Raw genomic sequence first — 13055 nt, 5'->3', positions numbered from 1 at the left:
TTAACTGTTGAGTCTTGTCCTTCTCTCTTTCTAAATACTGGAAAAGATGATTGTAGATTACTTATACTAGATAAATTATTAGGCCTGTTGTTTTGAACAGTATCTTGATAAATTAACTGAATAGCTGCAATAATTTAATTATATACTCTATTTGCTTTCAGTCATGGTCCAATAAGTAAAGTCTTTGGTATTTTGATGATAAGTTCTGAATTTATAAGTTCACAGCTTGTTAAAGCAACAAGATACAAACACACATCTTATAGATAGAATTCTATCTTGTACAAACATCTTGAATCATCTTGTGCCAGTTCTCTTATTAATATTCTCAGAAATATGCAGCAAGTTGAGAAGAGATGTTGGTTGCATTAACAATAAGATAAATCTATTGTTAAGCAAAGATTAGTAAATCAACTTAAGTATATCAAGATTATTACCAAATTTTATTATCTTTCTAAGAGTATTTGCAAATATGTCTGTTAATGCTAGATCATCAGTAATTGAGCTCTTATTAAAGATAGTGGGTAGAGTATTATTGTCTGGCTGAATCTTGAGATTGCAAACCAGCTCTTGAATCACAAGTTAAATTATATAAGCAAGACAGAATATTATTCTACTGTCTGTATTCTAATTAGTTATCTTGTTCAACTGCTGCAATGCAGGTCTCAACTAATATATAAAATGTGCTTGCATGGTATTATTGTTTAATACATTATTACTTATAATTACAAGAAGATTGCTCTCAAGCCTCCATACTGCTAATAATTATTGAAGAATCTCTATTATATTCTTGTCAGTATAAACACTCTCTAAACTTTCAAAATTCAGTTAATGCTTACAGTACTTCCAATTCTTTGTAATGTAATAACCATTAATTATCATAAAGACAAGATTATTGGGATTTGTTCAATTATTCACCACTAGAGATATCTTGATTGTTGAATTATAATCAAAAAAAAGATTTTAGAATAGCTGATTATATATATTATTTATAACTTAATATAATGTTTCTTGTGTAGGTATCTGTAATATCATTACAGAGTTGAGCATGGTTATTAATGTGCAGAATGCTGGATTCTTGATAGCATAAAATAAAAGATTCAAGAATATTAATGTTTGCACAAGCTGCTGGAGAAAATTGTCTTGATTATATTTGAGAACAGACAGATCTGAATCTGTTTGAGAATGCTTTAAAAACTGTTGCTAAGACACTAGAACTGTTACTAAAATTTGTTACATTTGGAAAATTAGAATCCATAATCTATTATCATGTTAACCAGAGTGTTACTCTGTCTGTCATCAGTTTTTGTACAGTCTTTACTGGTTAAATGCTTCTTCAGATCACTTGTACTATTTTGAGAAAAGCTTGAATAACTAAGAAAGATTTGGCAATGCTTGCAAATCACTTCTGAAGTGCTCTTAGAATGCTCTGTCATCTGATCAAATTTTGACCAAAAATCAGAATAATATTGCTTTATTTTTCAGTTGGGGCCACCATGCTTCTTATTCTTAACTAACTGAGCAGCTTCAGTAGTTAATCATCAAGTAACAAACAACTTGTGATGCTGCTTCTTCCACAATACAAGTTATTTTTTTTCATATTGAACTATGGTCAATTCTGAAGAAATCTCTGTAGATTTTGCTTGTTTGCTGGCTTTGGCCATTAATTAGATTTTTTTTTTTTCATAATCAAATTGATTTTTCTCTGAGTTCTGTCTTAGTTAAAAAAGTAACAAAATTTGGTAACAGTTCAAGCAAAATTTAATAACTCAGCTAGTTAGACTTATTCTACTCTGCACAGTAATTAACTATAAAACCATTATCTACAAAATAAAACATTCTTCTTCAGAAAAATAAAACATTATGCTAATTTAATGACCCTTCATTCTCAAATTAATATAAAAAAAAAACTAATAACCTAATTTTCTTCTCTAGATATTAATAATCCAATCATTATCTATCTCATTATTCTTCTTATTATTCTTATCAGAGAATATCACAATTTTAAAATTATCTTTCTTCATCTTCTCTAAAGCAGATGAACTGTTATTGTCTTTTATTAAACTCTATAATTAGCTCAGAAATTCTCTCATCTTCTTCTTAACTCTTTCTCTTAATATACTAACCACAGCAAGACAATCATAACTATAGATCATGATCTTGATCTCAAGCTTGGCTATTATTTAACAGAACTGGGCCTGCTTATATACAGTAATAGAATACTGTATCTGGCTTGTTTTAATCTAAATATGTTAGAACTGTTATTAAATTTTATTACTTTTAGATTCTATCTTCTTGTTCTGCTGAGCTTTATTCTTAGTTTCTGTAATTTCTTCTTGATAATGCTTCTTCTTCTTCTCTCTCTTCTTTTGCTGAGAGACTATAAGCTGATGCTTATAGTACTTTTTTGACTTGCTCTTGACAAATTGCTTAACCATCAGCTATTCAATAACTTTGTTCTTAATTATCTTGTGATTCTTCTTGCTGCTATTCTGCCTGCAATAAATATCAATATAATTCAATGCAAACTACTAAGAGTGCATATCACTTATATTTGACTTGAATTCTCTTCAGTATATTATGGTGTATCTTGTGATCTATCTCTTCTGTCTTGAATATATCTTTTTGATAATCTTTCAAGATCTGATGGTGCTTCTGTACTGCATGAATCTTCTTTCTCATTAAATATTGCTTTGGCCCCATTTTTATGATTGTATATAATGAGTTGAATTGAAGACACTGTGTGATGAAATTATAGAGTGTATCAACTACTTGTATAGAATGATTACTATACATATTGCTTACATTCTATAGGCATGTTGCTATAGACAAGCTTAATAGGTTGTTGCTATGCTGGCTACAGAATAATGAAAATATAAAGTGTATTGATCAAGTACTTGTATAGAATAGTTACTATACATATTGTTTACATTCTATAGACATGTTGCTATAGGCAAGCTCAACACATCATTGCTATACTGCTGCAGAATAATAACATAAGATTAGTCTCTCTTTTCTTCTCTTTCTCTTTCTCTTCTTCTTCTTTCTCTTTAGAGCTAATATTGATAATTTTCTTTCCTCTCTTATGTTTTTCTTTTTATTTACTGCTCTTCAATATCCCTCTGTATGATAAACTGTACTGTAACAATAGGTTGTGTTCAGAAATAAGTGCTTGCAGAATTCTGCTCTGGTACATATTATTTACTGACAAGATGTTAGTTTTCTTCATGTACATTCATTTCATAAAGTCAGAAAGAAGCAGTACAAGACTGTATTGAAAGAATAAGCTCTGAAGAAGAGCAATTAGTGTAAAGCTAATAAAGATGTTAATCTGGTTAACTTTAACCAGAAGAAATCTTATTCTCACTCCCCAGTTCATAATTGGAAGTCCAGCACTTGTATGTCAAAAAGTAATGATTTTTGATAACGATCTTGATACTAATTAGTGAAATAGATATCATTAAAGAAATCCACCACTTTCAGAGCTCTACAGAGCTAATTCTCCCAGTGACTCTGTTTCAGTAATTGATTCAGGAAATTACTTTGTTCTGTTATCAAGAACATGAATATTGCTGACAATATACTGCTATTAAGTTACTTCAGAAGACTGCTAAAGTAATCTTGTGCACTCTGTTTAGGTATAAGTCACTATTGACAATGATATTAATAATTATACTGAGTAATATAGGCTTTATTATGATAATGGCACATTATAAGTATATTATAGTCAATGCTGACAACATAAAGCTCATTCTTGACATCAGTGCCATGACTGAGTCAAACTATTTCAGTCTGATTGATGTGTCTGATTGCCCTGCCTCTGCTGCTCCCATCTCTGCTACCATTATCTGCTGTCTGTGTTCTGCCTCTGCCCCATCAACTACTCCTGCCACTGCTCCACCACCACTGCCATCACTTACCACTACCTCTCTGTCTCTCTCTAGTGCCAACAGGGTCTCCACCTGTCAAATGGTGGGTATTAGAGCCCCTGTCTGGTTCACAAAGCCAGTTCTGGAGGAGCAGAAGGAGGAGAAGAAGAAGAAGAAGAAGAAGAAGAAAAGAGAGAAGAAGAAGAGAAAGAAGAAGAAAGAGAAAGAGAATGATGACAATAACAAGAATAATAATAATGATGAAAATGATGAACTTGCTATTTAGACAGTTTTAGGTTATTTGCTGGCTTTAACTATTACTTAGTTTTAATACTTTATTTTTTTCTTTAATAATAAAATTGATTTTTCTAAAAGTTCTGCCTTCATCAAAAAAGTAATGAAATTTGGTAATAGTCCACACAAAATTTGACCAGTTTGACTCTTGACACAATAGGGCTGGGAAACCCAGTCCCATCCCAGTCCCACTATAGACCCAGCTGGAATAGGAAATGGGAGCCTATCTTTTCTGCTAGAATGGAACATGGGACATAATTTTCTATTTGAGGACAGGACCAGGAAATAATTTATAGAATAGTGATGAGAACAGAACCTCAAGCTCTTGAGTAAGATGGAACATGGAACTGAGATTTCATGTTTGGGATCCTAGCTGTTTCTAAATTCAGAACTGGGACCAGCTTCAATGGGAAATGGGATCCTGTTCCAGTCCCAAATACCAGCCTAAGTTGAATAAATTGATAAAATTATATTAGAATCATTACCAAATTTCATTATCTTTTGACAACATAAATGGGACTGAGATTCCCAGTTCTATTCTATACTTTACTGGTCCCATCCTATATACAATATTGAAATCCCAGTTCTATTCTATTTTGTCATGGCCAGGTCCCAGGCCTGTTTTATTAGCTAGATTTTGATCCTGCTTCCAATTTCATTCTAATTCCAGCTCCCATGGAACCATCTCAATATGCTGTTAAACAACTCAGTCTCATTCTGTTGAGCTGAGCTTCAACCTGATCCCATCCTTGGGACAGGAATTGGGACAGCAATTCAGAACCAGAACAGGAAATTCTGGAACCAGATACCACTCTAAATATCATGGCATGCACATCTACAGGCTTTGGGACCCAGAAATGAATACTATAATAATCTTGTGAAATGTTATATTTGATGAGAAATTGGATCAAATCCCTATGAATTTGCTAACTGAAGCCAAATATGTTGAACTCCCAGAGAAGTACAATTATATAGATTTACTGAACAGCTGGCAACACAAGCTACTAGCTTATCTTGTGAAGAAGAAGCCAGAAATCATGAAGAAGCTTACAGAACAGTAAATTAAAGACTTTAGAGCCCACATACCTGGGTGAAGAGCAAGAAATTCTCTTGAATACTATAGAGAAAGAAGAGACAAATGGAGCTGAGCTTCTAGTGCTTAGTACATGTACAGATATACCAAAATCCATCACTAGAGCCAAATGCTCTGAAGAGTAGCTTTATTGAAAGAAGACTCTAGATATTAAAGTCTTCAAATTACAAGAGAAAGACACTTAAATTCTAGTTGAGAAGAAATCTCAAATACAGATTCTCTCTGGCAAATAAGTATTTAATAGAAAGCTCAACAATACAGATGGCACAGTATAATTCAAAGTCTGTTGAGTTGTATATAGATTTGAACAGCAGGAAGATGTTCACTACAAGAAGATCTATATAGCAGTTGTTAGTGAACCTACAATAAGAGTCTTCTTTGCTATCTCAACAGCTAAGAACTAGAAAATCAAAGTCTTTAACTTTGTGACAGTCTTTCTAAATAAAACTTTTCCAGAGAATAAACATGTATATATTTAACTATCTACTAGATTCAAGTACAGGTGGGGTAATCTACTAGAGCTCTTACACCAGAAACTCTACAGATTGAAGCAAGCTGCTAGACTTTGGTATTAAGCAGCTACTGACTATCTGAAATCTCTAGAATTTCAGATCTCTTCATATAATGCAAAGTTACTCTACTACAAGAGAAAGTAAATCTATCTAACTCTACACATCAACAACTGCTGTATAATGGGATCTAAGAAAGCTAAGATAGAATGGCTTATTGAGAAGCTTCAGAAATGCTTTGAGATCAAGAAGATTATAAAACAAGACTATTATCTAGACATACAGGTTCAAAAGCAGCCAAATAAAGATCTTTTTGTGAACCAGAAACAGTATATTGAGAATCTACTGACTGAATATGAAATGGAAGACTGTAAATCTTCCAAAATACCAATAAAGAAAGAAATAAGCATCAAATTCACACTAGATCAGACTCTCAAAAATAAAGTTAACAAGCAGACTACATCTACAAATTACAGGAAAGGTCTGAGCTTTCTACAGTTCCTAGTTACATGTACAAGACCAGATATTGCATTCACAGTTAATTATCTGGTAAGATTCAATAGCAGATCTAATAAAGAAAGCTGAATAATATTTAAGTAGATTCTATACTATTTCAAGAACACATAATTAAAAGAAATAGTCTTTAAAAGAGATATAAATTCTGAAGACTTGAAACTGATAGCTAGTTCAGATTCTGACTAAGCTGGAGCTGACCCTGCATACAAATTCATCAGTGACTACAATATTACAATGAATGAAGCTTCAATATTATGGAGATCATAGTACCAGATATTCATCTCAAAATCAACAACTGAAGTAGAGTATTTAGCAGCTAGCAAAGCTGCTTGTGAACTAGTTTGAATTAATAATTTATTGATAGACACTAGAGTGATTAGCAAAGACTCAGCAAAGCTAAGAAGCTCAAAATTAAGTATTGATAACAAGAGAGCAGTTAACTTAGCCAAAGCTGAAGCTATAATACAAAGAGCATATTATATTAAGATTCAGCACCATATGCTAAGAGACTGGATTTAAAAAGATGAAATCTTAATCAAGCATATTGAAATCAACACAAATACAGCTGACACACTTATAAAGACTCTTGTAATGGATTTCTACACTCAATTTATAAGTGTGATTGGTGACAAGTTAATACAGAAAAATATAGAGAGTTATCAGTAAAGCTAGCAAAAATACAGTATTACAGCAAAACAGAGCTAAGTTTAAAGAAGAAATAAATCTAGATTCTGTAATTAATTTTTATTACAGATTTGAGAGATTTGAAAGCTTTGGATCTTTGTGGCTCTTGCTTGCTGCTGGAGCTCATTGCATGGGGGGGTGTTAGGTAATCTAACTAGCACCTCGCTCACGTGACCCACATAGATTAGTTGAGATTCCCCTTTAGGTAGCTTAGTGAATAACAAGCATACAAGTCCTCCATCAGTTTCACTCTAGGATCAGGCCATGTATTCTTCCAGACCTCTGTTGATGTTGGCCTGTGCATCACTAGGTTAGTTAGTTAAATGCCTAGATAACTATACATGCTTGCAGATAATGGCAGGGTGGCCGGCCTTTCTTCGCCGTTCCTAACCGTTTTCCTGGAAGTCAGTGCGGAATGGGAAGTGCTCTGGCCTGCATAAGCGCGATGCGCGTCTTCTATGATAATGTTGGTTTCACTAATTAGCGGTGGGCGACGCATGAGATCGGGGATTTTCGCGGTCTCCACTGACTCCGCTGCCAAGGCTCTGCTGGCGGACGTCGCGCTGATCGAGAGCCCGCCGACAGTGGATGAAAATAATGATGGCCCATGTCTTAATGAGCTTTCTTTCAATATATATTGCGGTCAGCAAGGACATGGCAAACTCTCCTGCTGTGAAGGGGTACCTGGTTTTGTGAGCCTTTTCTAGAGTGCATAACTAAATTACTGCATCCAGGGTCCTTTGGGCAAATTTTCCGAACCAAGCTGCAGCTACCCCTCAGTCAACGAGCAACACAACTTCTTAGGAGAATAGTCAATGAGACATTTGCTACTTAGTTCAATTAAGATTGCTGATCTAAGGAACTTTTATCATCGCAACGCAGCCATGAGGAGGAGCCCTGAAAACAGCCCTGTCGAATCTTCTCAACCATCTACCAGCAAAGATCTCGTCCACCACCGTTTATCTTACCCGGTCCATTCCGTAAAACCCAGGGTATCTCTAGGCGGACACAGATTCATGCATCAATGCCACAGCCAAATTATGTGAAGATTGAGGAACTGATTTGAGAAGGTTGTCTTGGAACAACTGGAGCTGTATCACTGTCAGATCTCAGTTGCATTAGATTTCTCATTGTCAACTTGACAGTGAAATCCTGTAGGCCGCGGTCAGTCACGGGAGTGGAATTGTAGATATCTAGGATGACTTGCTGGAATAAAAATGGCATCCAAGTGTTGGCCCAATTCACATTCAACATTATGCTATGAAAGGGTCTTTGCGCCTTGTATCAACAGCCAATCCACGAGTGAATAGATTGAGATATGAAAGGATAGAGAATTAGAGAGAGCAACAGTTTCTGACTGGTCAGGTTCAGTTTACCCATCACTACCCCTGACTGTGGAAAGATGAGCTGGCTCTGCCCGCATTTCACTGTTTGACATAACATTGATAGGCATGTCATCACTAGTGGACTCGGTTGAGGCGGGTAGAGCAGGGTAGACTTCATAGTTAGAAGTGTAAAGATAGTTGATCATTGCTCTAACTAAGGCCGGATTTTCTTGCAGTTCAAAATTGCCCGCCAAAGCTTTCTGAAATATCCTAATTAGCTGATGGCTAGCTTGTGTTGCCATTTGAATTGATTCACAGCAAAACCAGTATCAAGAACTTTTGTAAATAAAACTGATTGTGTGCAAATTATGCACCAATGGACAGCGTGTGATTCACCACCACACAAAATAGTAAGATCACTGTATTTCATGTCATAACACAGAATGCAAGGTGGTTAGAATAACTCTTTACCCTTTCAAGCAGTGGGGAATACCTTGTCAAAACATCCAGGAGCTCTTTGTCAAGGCCAGGCTTGGAATTCTGAGGATTGTAAAGCTTGTCATGCTGACAACATGTTTTTTGCTCTTTTTCTTCCCTACCATGATATCCAGGTCTCTGCCAGTGCCAAGTTATGCCTTGGTTGCAGCTAACCTTCTTAGAAGACTGGGAAATCTGTTCCAGAGATAGACCTTATATTTCTGTGTCTCTATTCCATCAGATTCTAGTATGCTTTGATGTGGAAGCATGTCTGGGATGTGTCTGAGAAGTGGTATCTATAATCTGTATTTTGTTGTGAATGGACAATAATGTTTTCTTCCATAACATTCCATCTGTCAGAGCTGTATCATGTGTGATACACCTCAAGGATTGCAAGGTGGTCCAAGTAATTCTCCCTCTTTCTCTTCTCCTTTTCAACACTAAAGCTGATAATCTCAAGGGACAGAGGCAGATCAGTCATGTCTCAGCTATTGTAATGATGTGTTACAGCAGCCGACTGTGGTAGTACTACTAGCAGTAGTAGTTGCAAGTAATATCAAAATAGAACTCGCCTTGCAGCTGCTATTCCTGAGATATCCCATTTCCAGGGCGCAGTAAGATCCATCCATTTCTACCAATTGCCTGTCCAGCAAGCAGGCCTCATGATCTGTGTATACTTCTAATAATCAAGATACCAGCCAGCATATTCCAGTCAAGGATACCAGTAATGTGATAATTGTTATTAACCATGATGTTTTGTGGGGCAATGTTAGTGTGTGTGAAGACAGTCCATGATGATTGAGGAAGCATGTCTGGTAGCTCATTTTTATATTGCAGGCTGCTGAACTAGAGATAGCAGCAGTATATCTCGGTTCTGACATTTTTATCTGTGTATAGAGGGGTTCCAAAGTGGTCCAAGTCTTCAATTAAAGGGTTGAGAGTTGGTGAATTGTCAGCAAGGCACTGGAAGAAAGGTTTCAGGATAGGTGGTGTAGTGGAGATTCTGGTACCTTATTAGGACAAAGGTTGTTCTGGTCTGAGGCACAAATCACTCCAAAGCTACTATTCTTGAGCTATATAAATCATCTGTAGCCCCTGCATCTTGCTTATTATCTTCATGCACCATTGCTCTTTTCTACACACTTGTTCCTTACTACCAGTTTGGTTATTAGTTAGAGAATATGAAGATTTCTTGTTTATGAAACTTGCTACTGTTTCTCATTAGAGCTGCCTGTATTAGTATGAAGCTCTTTAGTACTATTACTTCTTGCAAGCTTAGGTGTCTGTTAGAACATATTTATCTCTACACTTACTACTTGACCATACTCTTACTATATGATGATTTTTTACCTTTCTTGTGCTCTCACCATATCAACCAACTCATCTACTTTGACAAGGCATCCCATTGTACCCTGCTCCATTTAGTGACCAAGCTGAGACCTGAAGATGATGATGCAGTAATTTGGTGACTGCCAAGAAGGAGAAAAATAAATTCTGAAACACATAAAGCAATATACTATTTCAAGATAAGATCTTATAAACTAGAAACACAGTACTAATCAGTTTTTTTTATTTAGAAATAAGATTAGAGAGCTTAGATTTAAATGTCTCTTATCTAGAGCTTGCCTGATAAACAGGTTTTTGGAAGATATTAACTAATAGACAGAACATACTGTGTGACATAACTAAAGATCAAGAAATCAAGAAATTGGAATCAGAATCAACTATGGCTGAAGATACTACAGAATCATATGCAACTATATTACAGAGTGAGAACAAGAGAATTGTGATTCATTCCCACATTTCTATATCTTCCCCTGGTACAGCAAATGTACCTTGGTTTGACAGCAGAGATACTACCCTGTTTATTGAAAGGTTTTATCAGATGTGCAAGGATCATGGGGTAATTAACTCTAAAAATATTATTGAATGGTTGGCTAAGTACTATGTTACATGAATTGGAGAATGGATGAAGACCTTGGAAGACTATAAAGAAGATAATTGGAAAGTATTCTCCAAAGAGATTATTCATGAATTTTGTGATCAAGATATTACTTATAAGATTCACTGTTGAGATTACCTCTGGACAATTACAAAGAAACCACATGCTTGGAATAGCAACATTCACATCTATGTTTGAGAATACACTACTATTGCCAGTACAGTTCAAGCAAATGAAAGACTTGATAAATTCACTAAGATGTCTTGATTTCTTCAGAAGCTATCTGAGAAGCTCTGAAATAAGATTATTGACAAGGCCAAGCTCAATCTTTCAGACAATATGTTGTCTATTGATTTTAGGAAAGTTGTTCAGGTAACTATGAATTTGATCAACCAGTATGAAGGGAATAAGAAGATCTTTAAAGAAGATGAAATAAAACAAAAGAAAATAAAAAAGCTTAGTAAGCAATATTAATTAGCTAACAAGCCCCCTACAGTTGAAGCTTCAAAGAAAACAGCTAGTTTTGCAAAGACTGAAGAATCCAAATCAAAAGCTAAAGTTAAGGGCTCTAACAGCACCAATATTAAAGCTGCTATTAAAAAGATGACCAACAACTTCATAAATTTGGCATTGGCCATGAGAGTACAATCAAATCAGATACAAGGGAATTCCAATCAGTATTATATGCTGCAGAGAGAAGAATCTCCAAAATCTATACCAAATTATCCAACAAATGTGACTGTTAATTCTATAACTGTACAAGAGAATACTCAACTGCCAGTCAACCTCTATTTGGCTTGAAATGACTCTTCTATAACAGGCTATAGTAGTGCTTGTGGATAAGGAAAAGCTTGAACTGGAGAAATTTCAACATGTTCCTCATGCTTTTACTGTGGAAAATCTGAACATCATCAATCTTAGTGTTATGAATACCAATCCAATATGAGTAATGGATACTGCCATATTGATGATGAAGAAAACTTACACATAGACTCTAAGAGTCAAAACTATTGAGCTGTCACTTCTAAATCTGGAATCCTGAACATGTATATTATACAGTCTATGAAAGAGAATGAATGAGCAATTCTGGAGTCAACAAGTTCTAAAAAAAAGATTAATCAGCAAGAAGAGATATCTTCTGCAAATTCAACCAGTGTAAAGATTCAAGCAGGACAGCTTGTATATCTAATATCTGATGGAGAATCTGATTTAAATAAGAAATATGAATCATTGCAAGAAAGAATATCAGTTAATATTGGAACAGTTGGAAAAGCTAAGAACAATCAAAAAGCTAAGATTGCAACACCTCATACTTAGTATACTGGACAATTTATTACTTACTGAAATAATCAGACTAGTGTTAATGATAATGTCATGGAAGATGTTGAACTGATTAATCAGAAGAAGTCTGAAATTCAGAGCAAGTCTGTAAAGAAACAAAAACCAAGATATTCTGCAACAGATTGCTTATTCTCTCAGATCTGTGATTCAACAGATGCTAATGAATTAATGGGTTGAATTCTCAATGAAAAAGTTGAATTGTCAGTTAAGAAGCTTATAGGTGTATCATCAAAGCTTCATCAAGTGTTTTTTGAATCAGACTGGAATAACAGTACTAGCAAAAGCTATACAAGAGTTGGAGTCTCCAAACCAGTTCAGTCTGAGCTAAAGATCAATTCTGGTTGACTTACTTCAAAGCTCATGGTGCCAAAATCCAAAACAGCATATGGAATGTGTTTGTTATATGCACCAGTCACTATAAACCAACAAGAATTAATGGTGTTGATTGATACTGGTTCAGAAATCAATTTGTTGTCTTGAAAGTACACTGAAATATTGAAATTGCCAATGAAAAATAAGCCACAAGTGACCATGGTTGTTCAAATGAGAGAAGTTACTTCTTTTTACATGTTTTGTGATGAGGTGCCTATTCAAATTAAAGATATTGTTACACATACCCCTTTTCTTATATTTGAGAAAGAGGATCAGCAACTTATTCTTGGAAGATCTTGGCAATTTGCTGCCTGTTGAGGATGCAACACCTCAGATGACAGAGGAGTGAACTGTGAAATTTATAACAAGAAATGAATATGTTATCTAGTTTTTGAAGGCTTTAAGCCAAACTCAAGCAATATAAGATATGCAACTGATAAATCAAACAGTAATCATTTAAATGATTCAATAGATATTTAATCAGGTGAGTGCCTGAAGATACAAGGCCTGAGAAGAATAAAGAAGATGTTGTAGTGAGGATTCTGGTACCATATTAGGACAAAGGTTGTTCCAGTCCGAGGCACAAAACCCCCCCCAGCTACTATCTCTGAGCTATATAAACCACCCATAGCCCCT

General features: G+C 35.1%; 3 protein-coding genes across 3 annotated transcripts; 1 reads left to right on the top strand and 2 right to left on the bottom strand.

Annotated features, from left to right (window-relative positions):
• Window positions 1–1928: 1928 nt before the first annotated feature.
• CIMG_12605 (uncharacterized protein) lies at window positions 1929–2700 on the bottom strand (the record flags this gene model as incomplete). Its single annotated transcript, XM_004445509.1, has 4 exons — window positions 1929–2063; window positions 2124–2173; window positions 2276–2438; window positions 2659–2700. The coding sequence occupies 4 exons, from the start codon at window positions 2698–2700 to the stop codon at window positions 1929–1931; spliced, it is 390 nt and encodes a 129-aa protein (XP_004445566.1).
• A 999-nt stretch (window positions 2701–3699) lies between these two features.
• Window positions 3700–4152, top strand: CIMG_12604 (uncharacterized protein; the record flags this gene model as incomplete). The annotated part of the gene is made up of 1 exon (XM_001249156.2): window positions 3700–4152. One exon carries the CDS (start codon window positions 3700–3702, stop codon window positions 4150–4152), a length of 453 nt encoding a protein of 150 aa, XP_001249157.2.
• Window positions 4153–8334: 4182 nt separating this feature from the next.
• Window positions 8335–9245, bottom strand: CIMG_12603 (uncharacterized protein; the record flags this gene model as incomplete). The annotated part of the gene is made up of 3 exons (XM_001249158.2): window positions 8335–8557; window positions 8781–8959; window positions 9147–9245. The coding sequence occupies 3 exons, from the start codon at window positions 9243–9245 to the stop codon at window positions 8335–8337; spliced, it is 501 nt and encodes a 166-aa protein (XP_001249159.2).
• Window positions 9246–13055: the final 3810 nt, after the last annotated feature.

This window comes from Coccidioides immitis (genome assembly GCF_000149335.2).
Source record: "Coccidioides immitis RS genomic scaffold supercont3.1, whole genome shotgun sequence".
NCBI classification, from domain to species: Eukaryota; Fungi; Ascomycota; class Eurotiomycetes; order Onygenales; family Onygenaceae; genus Coccidioides; species Coccidioides immitis.
Note: the sequence above shows the minus strand (reverse complement) of the source record. Positions and strands in the feature narration are given on the sequence as shown.